The sequence below is a fragment of the Cyclopterus lumpus genome, chromosome 25, assembly GCF_009769545.1.
Source record: "Cyclopterus lumpus isolate fCycLum1 chromosome 25, fCycLum1.pri, whole genome shotgun sequence".
Classification (NCBI taxonomy): domain Eukaryota; kingdom Metazoa; phylum Chordata; class Actinopteri; order Perciformes; family Cyclopteridae; genus Cyclopterus; species Cyclopterus lumpus.
The window spans coordinates 1,883,442-1,908,643 of NC_046990.1; the positions used below are offsets into that span (position 1 = coordinate 1,883,442).

A 25,202-nucleotide genomic window follows, 5' to 3' on the forward strand; every position below is an offset into this window, starting at 1 on the left:
TGGTGTAGAGAGAGGGATGGAGGTAGGCAGCCTATCAGAGGAGGGGCAAAGAGCAGGAAAGAGAGAGAGTCATGAATGCAATAATTACAGCTTAGGCAGAACTAAGTGACGCACTCTGCTGGTTCCAAAGGCTGCCTGGGAAACGAACAACACTGACAGGAGGGAGAGACGGCCCAGGAACCACTTCTCCGTTCTTGGATTTGGTGTCAGGATTTATTTTTCACCAGAACCTTTCATTTCGAGTCATGGATTTACTCCTGGATTCTGGCTAATTATGACTAATTTCTCAATCAGTCAATTATAAGCTTCCAAAGGGAATCATTTATCATGTCTGTGACTGCCCTGTTCAGGAGCAAGTGGGGGCACAAGTCACCGGAAGCCCCAGAGAAGCATCCACCAGCTGTGGTTAAACCCAGCCATGGGGGCGACGATGATGAAGATGCCACCAGAGTGCCTATCCGCAGGAACTCCCGCTTCTATCGGTCAATGAGGAAGAAGAGGCCGGGCTCATCGGAGCAGCCTGAAAGTAAGAAATCATTAGGCCTCCTCTGTGCCTGCCTTTTAACATTGTTTTTGTACTGAACTTCACATTTGGGGAATTTATCCCACGAGTTAATGAACATTTAATTTGACCTTTTTGGTCCTTAAACATGTAATTCACCGAATTCAAACTGGTTTGCACTTATTCAACTGAATGCACATTGGACATGAACATTCATTGGAGAGCATCACACTGCAGCAGCATGGCCGAGCAAGTGGAATCACTGTATGTTGTTGTTCTGCATTGTTGCCCTACTGGCAGTTGGCATTGATGCAGTTGTTTTTTAAAGTGGAACAAAGGCTTGATACTCCCATCATATACACAAGTACAACCTGAGAAACTAGTTTTGTTTGAGCAGCACATTGATCTCACTAAATATTCCACAGGTCAACCTCTGACCTTGTGATTTCAAGCAAAGAACAGCTTGACGTTGGTATATTGAAATGAAGTAACCAACATCTCCCTGATGTGCTGTTGGTCTTAGAGTCTGCTTTGTTCTCAACAGTCTGTCTGAGCCACCATCCCAGAAACTAAATGACGGGATAAAGAATGTATTGTTGTTGTGTTTTATGCTCTGCTTTAGTCATTCTTCTCTATGGGAATGCACCATATTCATACAGTAGAGCCACACTAAACGCAACAATAAAGCATTTGAGCTTAGACTTTGCCCGGTATCTCAGATAGGCCTCAAAGGGAGGGATTAAAGTGATTACTTCGTACATAACTAGACAGCTTCAGCCTTACAAATAAAGGAAGTTATAAAACAGTCAGGCCTGTTGAAAAATGTCACACAGTCCAGTCACCTGATCATCCTGTGACCTGAAATAAAAAGGAAAATGTGCCTTTTCAGAAGCAGTTTATGAAAATCCAGAGTGTTGATTAAAATGATTTGATCTTAACAGCAGCTCATATGCACAGACACTGATAACTTTGTGTTTAATCAGGGATATAATCAGATGGTATTTGATTGCATGTCTGATAAAGGTATACCAGATCACAGCACAATGTGGCGACCACAAATAAATATTTAACTACTTTCTCACTGTATTCATAATCAGTGAAGAGAACCAGTGGCTGCATTTATAAAACCTATTTTCAAAATGAGTGCAGGTGGTAAAATGTTGGGGCAGTTCTCAGCGCAATTACGTTTTTTTCTTAAAATTAAAAAATGTAAAAAAACAATCTTCTTCCAAAAAGCTGTTACATCTACTCACAACCAGGAAACTTCAGCTCAACTTATAAGGGCAGGCCAAAGATGTCTTATCTAATTAATCTTATTATGTATGTGTGTATCTACCATGCAGGAAACAAGACATTGCGCCAATATTTGTTTTCAGAGCCAAATACGAGAGACTTTGTGCAATTAAGAGGTTTCCTGTATTTACAATTTACAAGGTTGTTTTATATCCGAGTGGTCCAGGAGTCACAGAGATGGTCTGCTTTTCTCTGGTCGTGAAGAATAATAATGCCTCAATATGAAGGAATTTGAAGTCATTTTAATCTGAACCCCAAGCAGTTTGTTTGGCTCCTGTCACATTTGTGTCTCTGTGGCCTTTATTTTCATTATAATATAAAAGTCCTGCTCCTCTATGGAAGTAGAAGAAGTAGAGATAACTCAAACTGGTCTGGAGTGCAGAATAACACAATGCCATACATCACAATAAAGAAAGAATTGCAAGTTGAATATCTTTGATAATTTATTTTACAAAAAATTCGAAAAAATCGAAGGTCAGGGCAGGCAGGGGGTCAAAGGTCAGGGCAGGCAGGGAATCGAAGCTCAGGGCAGGCAGGGGGTCGAAGGTCAGGGCAGGCAGGGGGTCAAAGGTCAGGGCAGGCAGGGAATCGAAGGTCAGGGCAGGCAGAGAATCGAAGGTCAGGGCAGGCAGGGAGTCAAAGGTCAGGGCAGGCAGAGAATCAAAGGTCAGGGTAGGCAGAGGGTCGAAGGTCAGGGCAGGCAGACAGGGTCAGATCAGGAATATAGACTGAAGTAATGCTGGAGCACTCGGCACAAAAAAAACAAGACAATCTGGCAGAGGACAAGTGCAAGTGAGGGAACCTATGTGAGTGACTAATGAAGGGATGGGCTGCAGGTGAGGCGGGCGTGAGAACCAGGTGACGGGAATGAAGGACGATCAGGTGTGAATTGTCTGGAATGACAGCAGAGTTAATTAAACCAGCAAACAGAATGAAAACCACTAATACAACACGGGAATTCGTGTCAATAATTATGAACTCTTTACATCTTTACAACCTCAACCTCAACATACAATCGTATGTGTACAGATTGTAAAGCCCTCTGAGGCAAATTTGTAATTTGTGATATTGGGCTATACAAAATAAACTGAATTGAATTGAATTGAATTGAATTGAATTGAATTGAATCTCTCCTCTCTGCTCTGCGTTCTGAGATTTCAAATGAGACGTGTTTTTGATGGAATATCAATATTGTAAGCTTAGTTTCGGTTGCTTTTACTGATGGAAGCGTTCAGTACATATAATATGTTTAAGAATCTCATGACAGTTTTTACAACTTCTGGCTCTGATAAGGGGTGTAGTTTTGGCAAATGTTTAAAGAAAAATGCTTATCCATCATTTTTGACAACATAAAAAGAAAGAATGTCCTTAATGCAGTGCCAAAACATTTGCATAACATGTCCCTCTTCCAATTTCCATCTGGGACATAAATTTAGTTAATTAAGTGATGTCCCTCTGGTGTCACGTTCACTCTATGAATCAAATAAAACTTTAAAGCGTTTCTGTAGTTTATGTTTACGAAACCTTTTGACTACTTACACATCTTCTTTCCAAGCAGCAACATTTGTAAATCAAGATATTCCACCGATTTTGTTAACTTCTCCATGACGGATTAGACAGATCAGATTGGTGTGAATATAAGAGAGAACTGTATCAACTACCAAAGCATCCTCTTTATATAGGCCCCCAAATACTGCCATATACCAGACGACCTTTCATATACCAGTCATACAATCATCTATGAAGGAGGGCAAAGTTCAATTTGTGAGACACAATGTCGACACCCTTTCTTAAGTTTACTGATCGCGTGTTTGCCCTCCACAGTCTATTCAATAGGATTTTGAAATAGCAATCGGCAACATCTGGAAAAAAATATTTAAAGATTTTAATAATTGTTCACATGACCCAAAGGTTATCTTCCTCTACTTTCTACTCTCCTAACCTAAGATTCATAATTCAGGCTCGCAGTTTTTTACCCACAAGACATGGTATCTGTAGTCCTGCATCTCTTATTGAACGTTCACACGTCTGTGCAGACAGGCAACGTAGATTATTAGACATTATCTTCAGAGTCACCATGAAGAATTATGTCATGTGCAGTGGCAGCTGGTGGAATCTTTCTTTGGTAGGCCATCCAATCAATTTCAGCAAACATCCCAGAATGATTCAATGCAAAAAAGGATCAAACACACATTTCTACTTTGTAGTTAAATATTTAACATTTATTCCAATACTGACATAATAAGGACATCTTATTCATACAATTCAGTATATTAATATATATATATATATATATAATAATAATATTCAGTATAATATGATATATAAATACCATCTAATGTAAATATACAATATAAATATCATAAATATATTATAATCAAATATAAATATCGTATAATATAAATCACATATATAAAATCTAATGGAACATGTTTATATATTAAGATGCCCATATGAACCTTGTAGGGTTAAAGTGAGCCATGTTCTCATGTGTGTCCTGGTGTTCTCATGTCCTCATGTTCTCATGTGTGTCCTGGTGTTCTCATGTTCTCATGTTATCGTGTGTGTCCTGGTGTTCTCATGTTCTCATGTTATCGTGTGTGTCCTGGTGTTCTCATGTCCTCATGTTCTCATGTGTGTCCTGGTGTTCTCATGTTCTCATGTTCTCATGTGTGTCCTGGTGTTCTCATGTTCTCATGTTATCGTGTGTGTCCTGGTGTTCTCATGTTCTCATGTTATCGTGTGTGTCCTGGTGTTCTCATGTTCTCATGTTATCGTGTGTGTCCTGGTGTTCTCATGTCCTCATGTTCTCATGTGTGTCCTGGTGTTCTCATGTCCTCATGTTCTCATGTGTGTCCTGGTGTTCTCATGTTCTCATGTTATCGTGTGTGTCCTGGTGTTCTCATGTCCTCATGTTCTCATGTGTGTCCTGGTGTTCTCATGTTCTCATGTTATCGTGTGTGTCCTGGTGTTCTCATGTTCTCATGTTATCGTGTGTGTCCTGGTGTTCTCATGTTCTCATGTTATCGTGTGTGTCCTGGTGTTCTCATGTTCTCATGTTATCGTGTGTGTCCTGGTGTTCTCATGTCCTCATGTTCTCATGTGTGTCCTGGTGTTCTCATGTTCTCATGTTATCGTGTGTGTCCTGGTGTTCTCATGTCCTCATGTTCTCATGTGTGTCCTGGTGTTCTCATGTCCTCATGTTATCGTGTGTGTCCTGGTGTTCTCATGTTCTCATGTTATCGTGTGTGTCCTGGTGTTCTCATGTTCTCATGTTATCGTGTGTGTCCTGGTGTTCTCATGTTCTCATGTGTGCAGCGGAGACACGCAGACAGAAAGAGAGGACGTGCAGGAAAAGCATATATTTTACACAGATATCCTATTTTACAAATATTACTGGGTATATTCCAAAACATAAATATTGACAATTTGTATAATTTATTAATATAATGAATATTATTATTATAATTTTGTATACTTCTTTTCTTTTTTTTTGGCTCAAGGTGGGTGGGGCCAGGTCCTCGTGGCCCTCTATTGGCCAGCTGCCACTGATCACGTGTCATATTTCTGAGCAAACTCCTTTCAAAGATGAACACAGAGATATCGTTCAAAGCTCCGCAACAAGCCAGCACAAGGAGACATTCATAGAAATGGATAATGGTGGAAAATAACCAACTGTATATTTTAAACATACATCGATCAACTTTATCCAAGTAGTTCAAGCGTGTGTGTAAGAGATGAAAGGAGGACACACAATTTCATACAATACAGTGCACCAACTGAAGGATGAGGAGCGGGGACTATACACAAAAAATTTTTTTATTTCTTAACTTCATCCAACTAGTTATTGTATTTGATCACAAAATGCTTCTTTTGTGTCTATGCACAGCTGAGTGTTTGTCTTAAATGTCATCATGAATAATATCATAGGGGATGCTTGATTTGGACAGCAGCGTATCTTCGGGGCTCAATTGCATTTTGTTTCATTAATAAAGTGTTTGTAACCTGCCCAGTGGATCTGAAGATACTGTATTTATTCGTCATGTGGGAATGTAGAAGTCAAATTGAAACACTCCCAGTGGATATTTATTGTATATCTTTGGCTGAAGATGAGTCCGAGCTGGCAGACATATACATGTCTATCATACGTATTATATGGGGAAACTGTGGTTAAGTGGTGAGCAGAGTCGTCCTTCAATCAGAGGATCGGATGTTCCTGTGTGTGAATGTTAGTTAGTCGTGATGGTCAGGTGGCACCTTGCATGGTATCTTCTCCCATCAGTGTATGAATGATGACAAGTAGTGTTAGAAGACTAGAAAAGAGATATACAAGTACAGTCCATTTACAACGGTAGCTTACAAAAATTACTCTTTTTTGTGAGTTTTCCAACAAAAGTCCAGCAACACTTGTCAATTTCTGCTTGGTACATGAAATACAGTTATCTAAATAAACCCACAACTTCACAGGTTTAGGTAACACAACCACAAGCCTGTTATTTGGGTTAAAATAACCACACAATTGCTGTAACTACATAACTCAAGTTAGATGCGTATTCATATTTTAATCCATCTATGTGGCAGGGATTGTTGTTCCCTGTGTAAGTCTATGTAGCAGGTGTGCTGAGGTAAAAACTAAACTAAACACAACAACAAAACAGCGTTTACATTTAATTCCCGGTCTGAGCGGTCCTTCTGTGTGGAGTCTGCATGTTCTCCCTGTGGCAGTGTGGGTTCCCTCCAGGTTCTCGGGCTTCCTCCCACAGTCCCAAGACAAGCATCCATCCATCCATCCATTTTCAATACCGCTTATCCTCATTAGGGTCGCGGGGGCACTGGAGCTTATCCCAGCTGACATTACGGTGGAGATTACGGTGTGAATGTGTGCGTGAGTGGTTGTCTGTCTCTTCTCTCTGTGTGCGATAGACTGGAGACCTGTCCAGGGGGAACCCCGCCTTTGCCCGACGACAGCTGGGATCGGCTCCAGCGACCCCAAATGGGATAAGCGGTTTGGATGATGAATGGTTTGGGTAATGGATGGATATAAATAAATAGTTTAGTCTGACTGCTGGTAAGTGGTGACGCGCTGGTCTCTGCTTAACATAGTTGTGTCCCTTTCTTAACCAAGGTGTTGCTTCTTACTGTACTACACTCAGCACTCGAATAAGGGTGTGTGTGTGTGTGTGTGTGTGTGTGTGTGTGTGTGTGTGTGTGTGTGTGTGTGTGTGTGTGTGTGCGTAAGTGTAGGTGTGTGTTAGTGAGATGAGAACTGTTGTGCCTGATTATTATCAATCTCCTTCTGATTGGTTGTATCTCTCCCCTGCTGTCTCCCTTTCCAGTGTCTGCCAGTCTTGGTTTGGACCACCGTCCAGGGAGCAGAGCTGGAGTCTCCTCCCCCTCTGCTCCCTTACCCAACAAATCACCTTTGTTGCCCACGGCTAGACGGTGAGTCCTCATGCCTGCCACTGCCCAACCCTAGCACGGCACACGAACACGCCCAGAAAACAAACACTGCACACACACCACTGTTACACTCTTATCGCGTATCATGTCTGTGATACATACACAAGCCTCTCCAGTCTCTCTGAAGGTTAATTTGTTAACACTGAAACAGCAGTCTTCTTACAGCCAGAAGAGGAAGCAGTATGCTAGATGTCCAAGCCCCAGTACTGCGATCGGACTGTTAATAACGAGCTAATAACGTTAACTGAACGAGAAAACTGCAAAAAGCATTCAGAGGCCATTCTTCATTCATTTGGTTACTTGTGCGTCATAAAAAACAGAAAATAAAGCCAAACTAAAGATATAAGCTTGTCGTTAACTTGTTAAAGAAAGCTGATTTTAGGACTCAACAATAGAATAGTGAAAACCTTTACTGGCTGAAAGTTTGGGGATATTAGTATAAATGACAAAGTTGTCTAGAAAACAATTTGGACACTTGACAATATTAAAATGGACATGCTACAAGATGGCCTATGTCACACAATGTGGACATCTTTGACTGCACCAAGCACCAATGATGTAGACAGAGTCCAGCTCCTGTCGTCCTATCGGAGTCTTGCTCTCTGTCATGTGGTACACCTGTCAAGTGCAGCTTGGATGCCATGATGGAGCCAGGTCTCTGTAAAGAAGTCGGCACAACAGTCACATACCTGGCGTTTCTGGGTGAGCCTGTATTCTCTTGTGCCCAGACGTTAGCCTGGAGCAGACTGGGTGGAATAGCCTTAGGTCTCAGCTGGGTTAGCTTAACTTCCTTCTCGGCTCGCCACCATCTCAACTTCGCTTTCTGATTCGCCAAGAATGACTCCAGTTTCCTTTTCCGATGCTTGTCATCTGATATCCAATATTTCCGACAAAAAGACAATGAATTAAGACAAAAATGTAGTGACATTTATGGGACATGTTTTACCATTGTGAAAAAAGTACAGTAACAAAAACTAAAGTCAGACGTCTTCATTCAGTAAATGGAGCTGGCTCAGAAGTAATCAGTGGATGTCCGTGGGTCAGTGCTTGGTTTCTGATCGGATGTGAAAGTCCTCCTTGATCAGCCGACTCCTGGGTGATCACCGTGGTCCTTTCCCAGCCGATGCTGTGAGTGGTTTTGGTCGGATTCACGATAGATTATGGGATTTTGAAAACAACGAAGGACATATTTGTTGTTTGGGTAAAAGAGGATTGACGTGGTCTCTTCACGTATATATATATATATATATATATATATATATATATATATATATATATATATATATATATATATGTATATATATATATATATTTGAAGTAGAAATGCAGTCTTTTGATCATTTAGCCTGTGAATTAGCACACAGAATATCTAAAAGGGTCTGTTACTAAAGAAAAGCAAAGAATGCACTCACTTAAAACGACTATAGACAAACACTGAAAATCACATGACAAATGTACATGGCCTTACTACATGACAGTTTGAATATTTGTTGTTTCTAGGTGAAGATGAAAATGATGATGGCTGCTTTAGATGTGATTATAAAGTGTTTTTTTTGCTGTCAAAAGGAGCCCTCAGTGTTCTCCACAGCTCCATCATTCCAGAGCTGTGTTGCCAAGCAATGGTGCGGCCAGTAGCAGACATGCTCTGTACAACAGGGATGCTGTGGATAGGAGAAGAGGACCAGTGGGAGGAGGGAGGAGTGTGGACATATCTGCTGTCTCCGACAGCCAGCATCGAAATTCTCCAGCCGACATGATCTCTTACCGAACTCACACCTTTCAAAACGGAGACATACAAAATCTGTCCAAGCAAACAACTGCAGCTTGCACTGTACAGGAGGTCAGAAGGGAAACCATGAGTGATCAACAGCCCAGTCCTCTTGGAGCAGATCAGGACAACGGCAACCTCAGGTCAGATCGGAGTACAGTGGAAACAGAGAGGTGTGAAGGATAGAAATGCAAAAGGATTATATTTATGAAGCTTAACCTGTGGGTTTCTACTAATAGTCAATATAAAACGTAAAATAGGTTAATATACATTGTTATTGTTCGTATTTCCTTTGCTTGTGAGCAATAACATTACAAATACACTAAGTTATGTCAAAATAGCTAAAGGGATTGGAATATTGAGTTGTGACTCATTGTGTGGCTAGGGAGTGAATGTGAGGAGGCGCAGATGGATGTTTTTCTATTTTCAGCGAATAATGCGCAGAGTAATCCTGCTGCTCGAGTTCACTTTGTTGGCTTTTGATGGAGAAGATGTTGTGTGTCTTGTGTGCTGGAATGCACCAAACACTGCTGCATCATTTGTTGATATGAATTTAAACATAAAGTAAATATATTCAGTCCGTCCCAACTCACAACTTTCTATTTTCTTTCATTTTAGGTTGCCGAGCAATGGAGATAGCGCCCAGACAATCTGTCACAGCCTCAACATCGTCAAGAACATTGGTGAGGAAAACATTACGTGGGGGCAGCGTGTGTATTCCACCCACTGTTACCAGTTCCACCGCTGACAAAATCAGCTCATATTTGTGAATATGTATTATGACTAAACTTAACATCGGTAAGACACATTCACATATGCAAACACTTATTTCTGATAAATAATGTATTAACCCAACAGTAGACGTGATAAGGCTTCAGCACAGCCGCTGAGCTGGATCTGTTACTGCATATCTGACTCCCTCCAGGTCGAGTGCCTCTCTAAGTTGATAGTCGACTGTGTTGACTGACTACTCATGTTCCATCCCCGCTCTCCCCGTATACATGTTGAAGTGTCCTTGAGCAAGGCACTGAACCCCCAGTTGCTCCCCGGGCTTCACTGCAGCCCACTGCTCCTTAATAGGATGAGTCAAATGCAGAGAAGAATGTCCCCACGGGGATCAATAAAGGATATATATATATATATTTATATATATATATATATATATATATATATATATATATATAAGACTCAAGTGTTCTGTGTGTATACAGAATAATGGTCATTTGCCAAATTTACTCAAGACAGCAGTTTACCTGCAGGACTATGATGAACAATTAACAACGGACAGTTTAATATCTTTGGTAAACAAATAAATATGCGGTTCCCTTTTTTCCAACCTGTGCATTTCTTGGCTTTATATGCACATTCCACTCTCTCTTATGTAAGTGTCAGTCCAGTTCTACGCCCACCAAAGCAATACGCAGTATTTGACTGAAGGAGATTATGCAACAGGCTCCTGTTCAAAGTCACCTTCCCTCTTGATATACACATAGCCAATGTTCCCTGCAAAGAGCAGCTGTTCTTACCAGTTTGAGTCCCATTCCATGCATACGCAGGTATTTTTGTACATTGCAACATTATAGATTTTTCCGGTTTTGGTCTCTTAGCCTCTGGTTGTTATTGCTATCTGATCGGATCAAACAGCCACTCCCTTTTTCAAATCTGGGTACACACTTCTGCATTTATGAGGAGGTTGTGTGACCTGATAGCACCACACCCACCAGAGATACCACAGATCCCCACAGACTGAAACTAGGTTGACGAACTTGCTGTGTATGAAAGCGGTTTGAATCATGTGTCCACCACGGAAAAGGATCCCAAGGGACCATGGATTGGCTTTGTTTTCGTCTCAATGTAACAAAAACACTTAGATTTAAATTTCATGACTATTTCACGAAGACGTGAGAGACACAGATGATCAACGAGCCAGCTTTGTTGTTCTGAAAGCTGATTTGTGAATATTAAAAAGATGCTTCCCACCCAATGATGCAATATTGATTTTTAAACTATAAACACAAATAATCTACTGGTTTAGCTTGCTATAATATTCAACTGTTATGGAAATGAGTTAACTTCTGTAATATTATATTATTATAAGCTCAAAATAAAAGACAGAACAACACATTCTGATCAGTCACCATGACTGTTATCACAGTAACATGACTAGCTGATTCCAGAGCAGTGTGGGGGAACAGAACTACTTAGTGCTGCTATGAAAATCACAGTGGATGTGGAGAGTCTCTCATGTGCTTCCATTTCCATCCTTCACACTCTACAGAATATTATAAAACTGCTCAGATATTCGACAATATGTAAGGGTGAGGTGATTACAAGCAACAGATGCAAATTTACAGAATGTCACACATTCGGACTTTGGATGTAAGCAGGAAGTTAAAAGACAGAGTTACACTCTCACTTTGAGAAATACTTTGCTAGTGGCACAGAAGCAAGGACCTCGTTGGCCCTGCCTCCTGGGCCCTGCCTCCTGCCTCCTTGGCCCTGCCTCCTGCCTCCTGGGCCCTGCGTCCTGGGCCCTGCCTCCTGGGCCCTGCCTCCTTCCTCCTAGGCCCTGCCTCCTGGGCCCTGCCTCCTTGGCCCTGCCTCCTGCCTCCTGGGCCCTGCCTCCTGGCCCCTGCCTCCTGCCATGGCCCTGCTATCTCTATCTCCTTCTGTTTACATGGATCGTGGTTATCTGGATCGTGGTCCATGCCTACAACTCATCATTCATAATATTCATGTAATGTGTTTATGTAACTCGGTTCATTTGGTCACATGACATCTATTGCTTCTGTCCACCCGGGGAGAGGGATCCTCCTCTGTTGCTCTCATGAAGGGTTCTTCCCTTTTTTCCCCGGGATGTGATCCGATGTGAGGTCAAAGGTCAGGGATGTCGTATGTGTACAGATTGTAAAGCCCTCTCAGGCAAATTTGTAATTATGGGCTATACAAAATAAACTGAATTGAATCCATCTTATATTTTAGATTCCATGATTTGAGCATGAACATTTATTTCATCCTATGTGTGTTATTTGGAACTGACTACCTGGTTAAGAACAGGCTTTGATGATCTCAAGTGTACTACTACAAATAGGGAGCAGTAGCACAGAACAATGTAGGTGTGTGTAGTTGAATTATCACTTGTGTTCAATTATGTGGGAAATGTGAAATAGCGCATTATATCAAAAAGTTGAATTGTGTCTTTCTTGTTTTCATTTTCAGTAGCCTTTTTTTCCCAAATGAAACGCAATCCAGACCTTTGCAAAAAGAAAAAAGAAAGTCTGTATCTGTACTTCATGCCTGACTCATTGTCCTTTGACTCTCCAGCCTTCCTGTACCAAGAATACCGGGACACCTCCAAGCAGCAGGAGATTGAGCAAAGGCGGCAGCGTGAGAACCTTTCTCCAGGAGTCTCACCAGGGACTGTGGTGGAAGGGTCCGGTGTCATGTCCCCACCAGTATTACAGCTGCAGCTGAGGAACAATGCTCGGTCACTGAGCTTGTGGCAGAACCTGGAAGTGGTGCAGGCCAGTGGCCTGCTCAGCCAGTTACCGCAGAGTGAAATCATAATACAGGAGGTGAGCAATTTTGTGCGGGTGAAGGCTTCTATAGATATACAGACGTTAGTTATAACATATTACATTCAAGTGTATATGTGCAGTGCAGCTCAGGCTATAATGGGAATGCCATTACTTTACAATATTTGACTTGATGTTTGTTATGGGATCACCACAGTTATTGCAATCCATGCTGATCATGAATGTCTGAACCACATTGCATGTAATAGTTGTGAAGACATTTACTTTATAGCACAAATGTTAAATGTAAGAAAAATGTGTTACACTAAAATCTCAGCCGCGTGGCGCTCGAGGGGAAGTGAGGGTACATCTGGTTGGTTTTCCAGTGACAATCAGTCAAAGATAAACAATGAGCCGGATCAGATTGTCATCACATCAACTGTCACCTGGGTGTAGGGGTCCTCGGGTAGTATTGATGTGGCATTGTGATTTGTTTTTCTTTCTAGGCCATGTTCGAGCTTGTTACCTCAGAAGCGTCGTACTACAAGAGTTTGGAGGTTTTAGAGGCTCACTTCCTGCGTAACCCTGATTTAATCAACACGCTCAGCCAATCCGATATGCATTTTCTGTTCTCCAATATCGAGGAAGTGATGAAGGCCAGTGAAAGGTAGAACGAGGTCTTGATTAACAGAAATGACTTCATGATCAAGTTCCAGTCCAGCAAACAAGCTTTTGCTTTATATCCATGGATAATGATCCCTTCATATTTTCAGGTTCCTGATGGATCTTGAGCACCGAATTGAGGAGTCTATTTTTATTTCTGATGTGTGTGACATCGTTTACCAGCATGCTGTGAAACACTTCGATGTCTTCATTAAATACGTCATCAACCAGGTCTACCAGGAGAAGAACTACAGGCGCATTTTGTGAGTACCTATTGTCTAAATACAATGTGACTATATCTTCATACACTACAACACTGCGTCCTATTTGACTACTGATGATGAGAGAGAGGAACTGGGAGAAAGAATAACAGGCGTCATCTTTCGCTGCTATTTTTTTTACGAATGTTGTCAGCCTGGATTTTCTGTAGAAAACTGGTTTGCTTTTGATCATAACAAATGTGATGCGCAGGGTGTGGTTGAGTTTGAACATAATGCGTATGGCCCACTTCATGAACCACACATACCAGAGTGAGAGGGTGGCGTTCCCACGCGCTGCGGAGGACAGGTTCTTCCAATAGCAGAAGTTCCACCATGGGACTTCTGCCAGCTACCGGAAAAACTGTTGAAACCTGCAAATGGTTTATGAACTGAGATGCAACATGAAGAAAGTATTATCCATTTTGTAGATGCACAGTACACTAAGTCAAGTGTTTGGTGAAACAGTCTGATCCCACTCATTTGGGGGGATAGGACTATCTATATACGACTAATTACTTTTCACAAACAAGAACATTAGTGGCTGAGCTGCAATGTGGAAAGATAAGTGATTTCAGCTGAAGAAGTACAAGACAAAACTGTTCAAAAACACGGTGACTAATTATTGTGATACTGAAAAGAGAAGCGCTGGGCCCCGTTCCTCGTACGTGGTTCAACTAAGTCCATCAAATGTCCTATTAGCCAGCTTAAATTAACCTGATGATTGAAGTCAGGCTATCTCGGTTTCTCAAAGGCTGATCCGCTAAACCATCTGGTTAATTCAAACCAGACTTCAGTAATCAGGATAGTTGTGCGTGCCCGTCCTTGTTATGTGCAGCTGCAGGTAACACTAGACCCAAACGCCGTCAACGTGGGAAAAGCAACTTTATTGCTCAACAGGATACAAAAACAGGATACAACACAGTCTCACACACATGATCTTCAATGATCTACACAAGACGAACCGACAAAGGGGAATGACACGAACAGGACTTAAATACAGAGGGCTGGTGCAGGTGATTGGACACAGGAGGAAACAATCAGGGACAGAGCAGACAATCACAGGGACAGGAAGAGCAGAGAAACAGAGGACACGAGAGACAAGGACTTCAAAATAAAACAGGAAACACAACACTACAGATCCTGACAGTCCTACTTCGAATCAATCCGATTACATTTCTTTAAATGTGCCTGCTGGCAGTCGGCTTCATGGCATGCATCATCCAATGAGATCTTGCTAGCGAAAATAATTCTTTATTATTAACCCTTAACACAACCTTGTGTGGTGTTCATATTTGTGTTATTCAGCCAGTGTTCGTGGGTCTGGTGCATTTGTTTTTTTTAAGTCAACACAATCAAACAATTTTCTGTTAAAATACTCAACAGATGTTAACTCCATCCCAATTACAATCTTTGTTAGATCACATTTATGAATTAATGTCAGATCTTTATGCAAGAAGAATTTCACGATTCTTTGACATCCATATTTCTTCAATTGCTAGCTGATGACAGGCTTGTTTTGGTCCTATGACTGGCTGCTGATGGGCTGGTCCCGAGGTTCTTCTTCATTTTGGAACTAGCCAATGCTCAATCTCATCCTCTTCTTTAAAGTCACTGTCAGACTCTACATTTTCACCGTGAGCCACATCAGCCTCACTGTATAATGATATATATGTATGCACAAATATATATATACCTCACATCAGATCAGGAAAACTCCAAAGAAATGAGAGGTGAGCAGGAGGCCGGCCCACCAGGTAGGACCATCAGACACCTCCAGGTCCAATGGACCCTATGAGACGTGAAGTCACAACGACTCCGGGGAGGAAGCAGAGTTAATAAGGTGCAATGGAGAGATGTAAATTCATCCATAAGGAGAGAGAGAAGAGGAGAGAGGTGCTCAGTGTATCCTAAAACATCCCCCAGCAGCCTATAAGCCTATAGCAGCATATCAAGGGGCTGGACCAGGGCAAACCTGATTCAGCCCTAACTATAAGCACTATTAAAGAGGAAAGTCTTAAGTCTGTTCTTGAATGAGGTGACTGTGTCTGCCTCCAGGACTGAAAGTGGAAGCTGGTTCCATAAAAGAGGAGCTTGATAACTGAAGGCTCTGTTCTAATCCTACTTTTTAGGACTCTAGGAACCACAAGTAGCCCCACATTTAGTGAGCGCAGCTCTCTAGTGGGGCCCTTTTTTCTCTGTGAAAGGTTTTCTTCAGTGTTTTTAGGAGTTGTTCCTGATCCGATGTGAGGTCCTGGGACAGGGATGTCGTACGTGTACAGATTGTAAAGCCCTCTGAGTAATATTTGTAATTTGTGATATTGGGCTATATAAAATAAACTGAATTGAATTGGGGCTCCACGGTGGTGTAGTGGCTAGCACTGTCGCCTCACAGCAAGAGGGCCGCGGGTTCAATTCCCGGTCGGAGCGGTCCTTCTGTGTGGAGTTTGCATGTTCTCCCCGTGGCAGCGTGGGTTCTCTCCGGGCTCTCTGGCTTCCTCCCGCAGTCCAAAGACATGCTGCAGGTTAATTGATCTCTAAATTGCCCATAGGTGTGAATGTGAGAGTGAATGGTTGTATGTCCCTACATGTGCCCTCGATGGACTGGCGGCCTGTCCAGGGTGTCCCCTGCCTTCGCCCTATGTCAGCTGGGATAGGCTCCAGCGACCCTAATGAGGATAAGCGGTATTGTTGCAGCCTCGTGTGGGAACACACACACACACACACACACTATAAGCAGGCCCAGACAGGAGGACAGAGACCCGAACATCCTGTTTGTAATATAAATGTGTAGGGGGGGTGTACAGTGTGTGGTCATTGAACATGTGTTCTGATATATGTTCTGAAAAAGGCCAATGAGTCTGAGTTTAAAAAAATAATTAATCATATACATTTTCTTTTGATATCAAATTAAAACGGGTTCCACAGACCCGAACACCACACAAGGGTTTAATGTATGATCAACTAAGCATTATGTTGTCTAACATGTCTGTCCAGAGAGGGAAACCAGCCTTTTCGGGAGGCCATGGTTTCACTGGAGAACGATCCAACGGTGAGGGGCCTGTCCTTCACCTCATTCCTCATCCTTCCTTTCCAGAGGATCACGAGGCTCAAGTTGCTCGTACAAGTGAGTGTGCCAACATGAGTTCAAACTAAATGCACACAAACAGATACTTTACAGTAAAATGGCAATATTCAACAGTGAGTCTGGATATGTTTTGAACATAACAAAGTTGTAGTCATAATTAGGGGTGGTGTGCCACTGTCAAGGCTTTTTTTAAATTTTATTCTTTTAATTCACTTGGTTTCTTTCACAGAATATCCTGAAAAAAGCAGAGGAAAACTCAAAGAGGGAAGCGAATGCTATTAAAGCACATCAGCAACTGGAACAGGTGAGCATCAGCCAAGGGCGTGGCTCAAGTTGGGTTGAGAAAGGCAATGGGGGCCAAGTCTGTCAACATAATGATATGACTATCATTACATAAATGTGATCATTATCTTGGCATCATTATCTTGGCATCATTATGATGAGTGGCACTTATATTGATTGTTGGCATGAACAATACAACTTTTGTTGCCATAATAACTTTCCAACACAGCAGCCAGTCTTTTGGTGTCTTATGACCTGGTTTGTATCTCGTTGTCTCACCAGTACCTGAAACAATGAATATGAAGCCCCCCACACATGATTATCCCCTGATATTTATGTTCTCAGGTCAAACTAAAAACATGAATAACCTCTCCCTTGTTTACAAAGCAGTCACAATACACTTCCACTAACAAGAAGTAACAAGGAGAAATCATAAAATAAATAAGATGATAACAACCATAACTCATTAATACCCTTTAAAACAACATATGTTCTGGTTCTTGCTGGTTTTCCTTTGGTTCAGAGTTGATACTGGATGAGGCCAGTTCCTTAGAAATCACTCACCATTGGTGTTAAATCAGGTGTGATTCAAAACTCAGATCAGGATTTAATGTGAAAAATACTGACATTATTAAGTCTTATTAATGTTTGACATATTACAGCTGTTATAATATTACATGCATGATTTATTTGCATGCTTCTGGTTGTAGTTGGACCACGTAGACCGCCACAATCAGCTGTCCTTTAACTTACATGCAACCACTGCTTTCCCGTAACTTAATGACATTTACAGCCAAATGGTGATATATTTCCTTTTGAAACAATTATAACAATTATAACCAAAATTCAAAATGTTCTACAATCATGGATTGATGGTGTATATTTGTGTCTTCCCCAGATCGTGAAAGAGTGTAACGAAGGAGTGAGAAAAATGAGTCGCACTGAGGAGCTTATCAGCATTGAGAAAACATTGGAGTTTAAATCCAAGGTAAACAAAAACATTTAGTTTTCATGATGGCAGTTTGCACCTGGGTTTTTTCTAGTCCTGCATCCATTTCATAACAGTAAGTACTAAGTAATAAGTACGTCATAAGTAAATAAGTTCCATTCCAAAGGTTTGAGAAATGTGGTTCTCTTTTGCCCTGTGTTTGACACGTGGCTTATCATTCAAAAGGTGTGAAGATTGTAAGTATAGCATGATCATATGGTATTTCCCTTGTAATTGCAATCAGATGGTCAATACTCAACCAATGAACAAGAACGATGAAATATGCCACTGCAAGGAGTAAACAAGTGAAGCTGCTTGCAAGAGGGATGAGTAGATTTCATGTAAACTACTGTATGAGCTATGGACTACCGATTCTAAAGACTAAATTAACTTGATTACCTTGCAACATAATGATTGTTACATTAATAATTCCACCTGGAAGAAATAAGAAAACAACTATGCTCAACTCTTGTCTCCCACAAAATGACTTTCCAACTATACTGCATTCTCAATTATGTTGAGAATGAAACGTATACTGATGACTGTGGCTCAGTGGTGAGCAGGGTCGTCCTTCAATCAGAGGATCGGTGGTTCGATCCCCAGCTCCTGTGAATGACGTCATGTAGTGTGAAAGCTCATGTCGTGTGAAGGCGCTTTGAGTGGTCAGAAGACTATGAAAAGTGCTATACAAGTCCATTTACCATCTCCTGCCAGATTACAGCTGGGTACTCTCTTTAGCAAAGAAAAAGAACCATGGATGCTACAGAGGACCTTTCTGAAAGAGGGGACCCAGAACGGAGCCTTGAGGGACCCCAGTAGTGAGAGGACAAGGCTCAGACACAGATCCTCTCCAGGTTACCCATTAAGTGCGGTCGGTGAGGTAGGATGAGAAGAGGGAGAGCGCAGTGCCTGAGATACCCAGGTCCTGGAGGGAGGACATGAGGATCTGGTGGTTCACTGTGTCAAAGGCAGCAGAAATGTCTAGAAGGATAAGGACAGAGGAGAGAGGATGCTCTAGTGTGAAGGATAAGGACAGAGGAGAGAGGATGCTCTAGTGTGAAGTAAAAGGACAGAGGAGAGAGAGGCTGCTCTATCAGTGTGAAGCTGCTCAGAGACAGCAAGGAGGGCAGTCTCTGTTGAGTGGCCTTGAATCCAGACTGGTGGGGGTCTAGAAGGTTGTTGCTGTGGAGAAAGGAGGAGACTTGGTTAAAGATAGCTTGCTCTAGAGTTTTGGAAAGAAAAGGAAGGAGAGAGACAGGTCTGTAGTTATTGACTTCAGGTCTGTAGTTGTTGACTTCAGGTCTGTAGTTGTTGTTGACTTCAGGTCTGTAGTTGTTGACTTCAGACGGGTCGAAAGTGGGTTTCTTCAGGAGAGGGTTGACTCTCACCTTCTTCAGAGAGTTAGGGAAACAGCCAATTGAGAGGGAGGTGTTAATAAGATGGGTGAGAAAGAGAAGGTCAATAGACTGGAGAATGTGAGACGGGATGGGGTCAAGGGGGCAGGTGGGCGGGGGGAGGAATTTTGGTTCAAAAGAGCTTTTGGCTGCACAGATAAAGGCAGAGAAGAAGGCCAGAGAGGACTTGTGAATCCTCAAGAGATGAAGATAGAGTAGAGAGGAGAGTGTCTGTTGCAGAGTTAGGATGCATGAGTGAGAAGGAGTCAGTTGAAGGGAGGGCTGACAGAACATAGGAGGCCAGAGAGGAGGGAGAGAGGGAGAGAGAGTAAGAGATGAAGAAGTGGTCAGAGACATGAAGTGGAGTTACAGTGAGGTTAGATGTAGAGCAGTTTCTGGTGAACATATAGTCGAGGTGGTTGCCGTCTTTGACAGCAGGAGGGGAAGGACTGAGTGAGACAGGAAGGAGAACAGTAAGAGTAGCAGGTCAGAGACAACACACAATAGTCTAGACAAGTGAATCGAACATGGTTTTTGTCTCAGCCCCGTCTCAAGAGTTTGTTTGGGCTTAATGTCTTTTTTTCGACAAGACACAAGTCAACATGAGGCATATGGCCAATACAAAGGCACAGAATAATCTTTGGTAGAAGGTTATTTGATAAATGCACAGGAGACAAGATAAATAAAGTGTTGTTTAGCAGTCGCATCACTACAGTCAACAACTGGACTATCTGGAGACTGTAGATAATGATAGGTCGGAAGCTTACATTGACAGACGTGCTGTAGTGAACTGACCCCGTTTGCCTATCAAAAAGAGGTCACTATGGTTGGTCGAAGACTTAGTTTAGACGCGTGCAATAAACAGATGCAATATCAAGTTTTTAATGTGAAAGGTTATTTATTTATAAAGTTGTATGTTTTCCATCACAAACCAACAGATACGTTGCCGGTCAAAAAACATTTGTCTGTTCCAAATAAAAGAAAGAAATCAAAACATTCGTTGTGACACATTGTCTGTTCTCAACACTGTGTGCCAGTCTAACAACAACTGGCCAGTGCTCCTCCTCAATAATATTGGCCTCTTACGCCTCCTAGTGGTGGGAGGTCCAACAAAAGAAAAACTAACCAAATGGCTCCTACACGTGCCATAGAACACCACTTTGTGTCAGAGGACTCTGTCTATATCAAACACTATGGATTTGGACCTGAATGGATACCAGGGTTAATACAAGACCGTTTTCTACAAAGTGTTCTGACATCTGAGGAGACGGGATTCAAACAAGAGTACATCGTATTCCCACCAACAACCAGCGCAGTGCCACTAAACATGAGCACAAGACACGGGAACAAGGAAGACAATGCAACTGCTGATTCACAACTCAGGAATCAGGATACCACAATCCCTTATTACGCACTTTTCAAAGTAAAGGACACTTTGGCGAGGAAAGAAATTAGGCAATATTTAGTTTATTCTAGTTAACCAGCTTAAACACACCCAAGCTTAAGACTGAACTTTGAATTGTCTTCTTATGCTTGGGGGGAAAAGGTACGGGGACGGGCAGACTTACGTGACTTGTGTTTAAGGCACATCCCCACAACTTCCCCAGTGGGGGGGCTTTGTTACATATCCCACCCCTCTCACTTTGTTTGCTCTGTGCCTCTCTATTATCATTTATCCCATAAAGGCCACGATACCAAGCACAAATATTTGAGGAAAATGTGTAGCAGTGGTACAAATGTAAGCTGTGTTATTATTTTGACTGTACATGTAGGTGCAACCAAGTTGGTTGGTAAGAGAGGAGAAAAAATGAATCCAGTTAAGCTGAAAGAATGCATCTTGTTTAAAGAAACAACTAAAACTGCACTAGGTGTCGGTGAAGTACAGAGGTAGTTAAATGGAAGGGGGACGGGATGTTGACTGAGACTGCTGACATGCTGTTCTCCATGCATATTAAAACACATTACAACCATTGCATTATTATTTACATAGATGTTTGTCACAGATAGAGAGAGGCAAAGAAGCATGTGCTTTATGAGGAGCAATTTTTCACTGAAAATAGTTTGAATGGTGCTGGACTCTCCAATTGTGGCCATTGTGTGGATTAATTTTGATACAATTGGTGTTTGGTTTCTAATTTGAACAGAATCGAAGAATTGACCGAAGAATGGCATCATAAAAAGAAACGAATTGCAGCGTTGGCCCTTATTCTTATTCATTTGGAGTTCAGTCCCATAGGTTTAGGCTAAATTGTTAACTCATCATAATCAGTGATAATTAATTATGATTAAGGGCATGTTCTTCACACTTACTAATGGTCAGAGGTTATCTTACTATACATCTATCATGTACATCAAGTGACCACATGATGTACAAACTAACACATCAGAATGACACTGTGCAACAATTCAGAAATTACATTAGTTTTAGAACTTAGGAAACATTGCAGTAAACCTGATTTGAAACCTCTGTCTTTGGTCCTGTAGTCTGTGCCCATCATTTCCCACTCACGCTGGTTGCTGAAAAAGGGTGAAGTGCAGCAAATGGCTGGACCTAAGAGTACTAGGACCATGCGAAGTCGTAAGCTCTACCAACCAGTCTACTTGTTCCTCTTCAACAACCTGCTGCTGGTCACCAAGCGCAGCTCCAGGTGAGCATTGAGTAATGTATGCTCACTGTGAACTACTCAGTGAACTCTAAATCCTTCCTACATGAAGCTTCTAATGTTCAGTTTGTTAGAAACTGTTTTATAGAGGTGTTCAGCTCTATGATCACTATGATGGATATAGTTTGTGGTGCAGTGTCTCTGTGTTGCATTACACAGAGAGGTCTTTTGTTGTTTAGCGTACCTTCATTGAAGGTTAATAGACTGGACATAGACAAACGTGTACATATATGTTTACATTCACAATGTTAATTCAGTCAACTTGTTGTCAGTGGAGACAAGTTCCAGGTTATTGACTCATGCACACGGGCCATGCTGAGGACTGAAGATCTTGAAGACCAGGGCCAACTTCTGGCCAATGTCTTCAATCTGAAACTGCTGGATAACCAAGAGGAGCGTCCAGTCAGCTACATGCTGAAGACATCCAGTATGTGAGTATCTGACGCAGAATCAACGTAGGGCTCTACTGAACGGTTGTGAATGAGAGGCGGATTTGTTTGAAAGCAAACAGGCTAATAATGTTTTGTGAAAATACATACAAGAACTACGTTCTTTTAAATGTAATAACCTTTATCTGGATACTGATTATGAAATCCTGTGAACAGGAGTGATAAGCTGCGCTGGATGTGTGCCCTCACTCCTAACCGGCGCACACGCTTCATGTCTACCAGTGCCCATCAACAAGGTGAGACAAAATATCAACATTGTGTACAGTCCTCAACACACAGACATGGAGATATGAAACTAACGATCTGTGATATTTATCAGACTCTCCACAGGTGCAATGTATTAAGACATACTCATCTCAGGAGCCAGATGAACTCTCCATCGAGATGGCCGATGTGTTAAACCTCCTTGAGAGAACAGACGATGGTGTGTAGAGGCTTTTATGTTCCAGTCTTGTGCGTCGTTTCCTCTTTCCATCTTCATGTCACCTCTGGTCTCTCTATGTGATCTGTGTTCCAGGCTGGATGATGGGTGAAAGGCTCCATGATGGCGAAAGGGGCTGGTTCCCTAGTCGATTAGTAGAGGAGATCCTGAACCAGGAGGTCCGAGCTCAAAACCTGAGAGAGGCCTTCAGGATCCAGCACGCCCAGGATGGTGAAGGAGTCCTGCAAACTGGAGCCAGGATTGGTTTACGGGTCGGGAGACGTAGTCCAAAGTTCTTCAACTTTTCCAATCCTTGAATTTATCAAATTTGGAGAGCAATCAAGTGAGCATTGAAGCAGTAATAATGATGAATGTTAACATTCAGGCAATATGCACCAAAATAACTGATCAGAAATTTAGAAATCCAAATAATCAAAGTGCTTGAGTCAATTATTTTGTACAAGCAATGCTGCATGTCTCATATAAACGCATGCTGAAGGTGTTTTGTAGGACCACACACTGTGGTGTGTAATGCATGGAGTAAATCTCTCTGTTCGGTTGGGAGCTGTATTGGGGATGGCAAGAACTGTAAAAGTCTTGTCCAGGGAGTGTACAGATCCTTCAGCTGCATGGGCATGTTTTTAAAGTTGTTTGTGTTCATTTGATTGTAAAATATTTTCAACTCTGAATTATACCCCACAGCCACAACACAAACATGTACGTGTACGGCGACATCGACAGCTCATTATTAAACACAACAAAATGAAATACAGAAAAACGCTGCAAACATCGAAAACACAACAAATGCAAGGATTTAGCTTTCAGGACCATTGTTCAAGTGTCTCATGAAATCCCATGTTATGCACATTAGCAATGATTAATAAAAAGTCTGGGTCTATGAATATTCAAATAAGTGACTTCGCTAAAGTGATACTCCACCCAAAGTCTTGTTGAGTACAGCCAGAGTTGATTGCTGGCTGTAAAATGTTTCATCTTGGAGAACAATGGCAGTCGTCAGCTTGTCTTCACAGCGGTTACAACAGAGGTTTCCAACAGTAACGCGCTTTCCCAAAGTGACACGACATCTGTACAAAAATCTGTGCTGTCAGCTTGAAATGTGTACACAGTCATGCAAACACATAGATTGCACCCCACAGACACATATCTGCTTAGCTTGATGCTTAACTATGTACATCCATATCCATATCCAAACCGGTATACATACCACCAAATACATGCTATGCTATAGATACCCAAATCTGACTATATTTGGCATGGCGGCTGATCACAACACAACAAAAACCGACCTCTAGTCTACTCACCTTATTATTTTTTTTAAATGGAATCGGACAAGTCTTGTGTAGTGCAGAATCCTTTGGAGTGTTAAGTGTCAACTTGCGTTATGTACACAAGTGCTATGTTAAATACTGATGCGACATATATTTGGAAAGCTAAGATGTCCTTGAAATCAAACTCCCTTGTAAAAGTGGACTTCCTGCCCAAACATTAGATATGCTCTGAATTCCTCATGAAGAGCCGTTACAAATGATCTCTCTGCTCCTGCAACGCCATCTACGTCATCTTGTTATAACATGACTGTCATATAGTGAAATTGACACTCGTGAGTGGACTAGAGTATATTCCATTAATCACTGCAAATGAAACTAAAACAATGCACAGAGATAATTAAATAACTCATAATATATAGACATACATTATGTACATATATTATACAGACATCAAACAGTGTGATTGTAGTTTTATAGTGACATGTAGTTGGAAATATATAATATACTACCAAGTGCAGCTACTGGTGAGTTTACAATTTACATTCCTGTGCAACACACATGGACCCTCAGCTATAATAACGCAACTAGCACACTGTCATATGCAGTCCAAGCAGACCATCCTCTGTCAAAGAACAATTACAAACTATTAGTCATCTTCCGAGCCTCCAGTGTTTGAGTGAACATATGAACTTTGTGTGGATTATCTCTTTAAAAGTGTCAATACAGCATGAGCACACACACACAAACAAAGGATAAATACTATAACGGCAATATAATGCCAAATAACTGCAATTTGTGGTAACTGTATAGAATGGATCAGCACTATGGATCAGCATGATTGTAAAGCCTTGTTTGTCTTTAAATATGGTATCTGTACAGTGATGCAAATATTTGATGTTCAAGCTAATAATTACGAAATATTTGTTTTAATTTTGTAAGATGTAAATTATTGTTCATAAAAAAGCATTAATCAGAGATGTGTCTGACTCGTTAATGTAAATGTATCAATTTTGCACGGAAGCGTGTTCAAGTGAGTCACCAAAGTGTGTTTACACAGTCATCAAAGTCAAAGTAATGAAATGTGTTCACGTGATACCAAACTCGGCCACCAGAGGGCGCCAGAGAAAAAACTTGCGCAATGCAGCCCTTGGCCACTAGGGGGTGATAAAG

General features: G+C 41.6%; 1 protein-coding gene across 1 annotated transcript; it reads left to right on the forward strand.

Moving 5' to 3' along the window:
• The first annotated feature begins 123 nt into the window (after nt 1–123).
• Nucleotides 124–24,991, forward strand: ngef (neuronal guanine nucleotide exchange factor). Its single transcript, XM_034529156.1, has 15 exons — nt 124–526; nt 7,132–7,237; nt 8,822–9,166; nt 9,642–9,706; nt 12,348–12,598; nt 13,045–13,205; nt 13,312–13,464; nt 16,456–16,585; nt 16,776–16,850; nt 17,727–17,816; nt 21,695–21,858; nt 22,146–22,304; nt 22,479–22,558; nt 22,642–22,746; nt 22,840–24,991. Exons 1-15 carry the CDS (start codon nt 328–330, stop codon nt 23,058–23,060), a joined length of 2,304 nt encoding a protein of 767 aa, XP_034385047.1. The 5' UTR covers nt 124–327; the 3' UTR covers nt 23,061–24,991.
• The last annotated feature ends 211 nt before the right edge of the window (nt 24,992–25,202 follow it).

Bases quoted from the DNA above. Each gene is read 5' to 3' on its own strand.
- ngef (XM_034529156.1), top strand. From the start codon at position 328: ATGTCTGTGACTGCCCTGTTCAGGAGCAAGTGGGGGCACAAGTCACCG. The intron at 7,238-8,821 runs GTGAGTCCTCAT...TGCTGTCAAAAG, and splicing joins TTGTTGCCCACGGCTAGACG to GAGCCCTCAGTGTTCTCCAC. The intron at 9,707-12,347 runs GTGAGGAAAACA...TTGACTCTCCAG, and splicing joins CAACATCGTCAAGAACATTG to CCTTCCTGTACCAAGAATAC.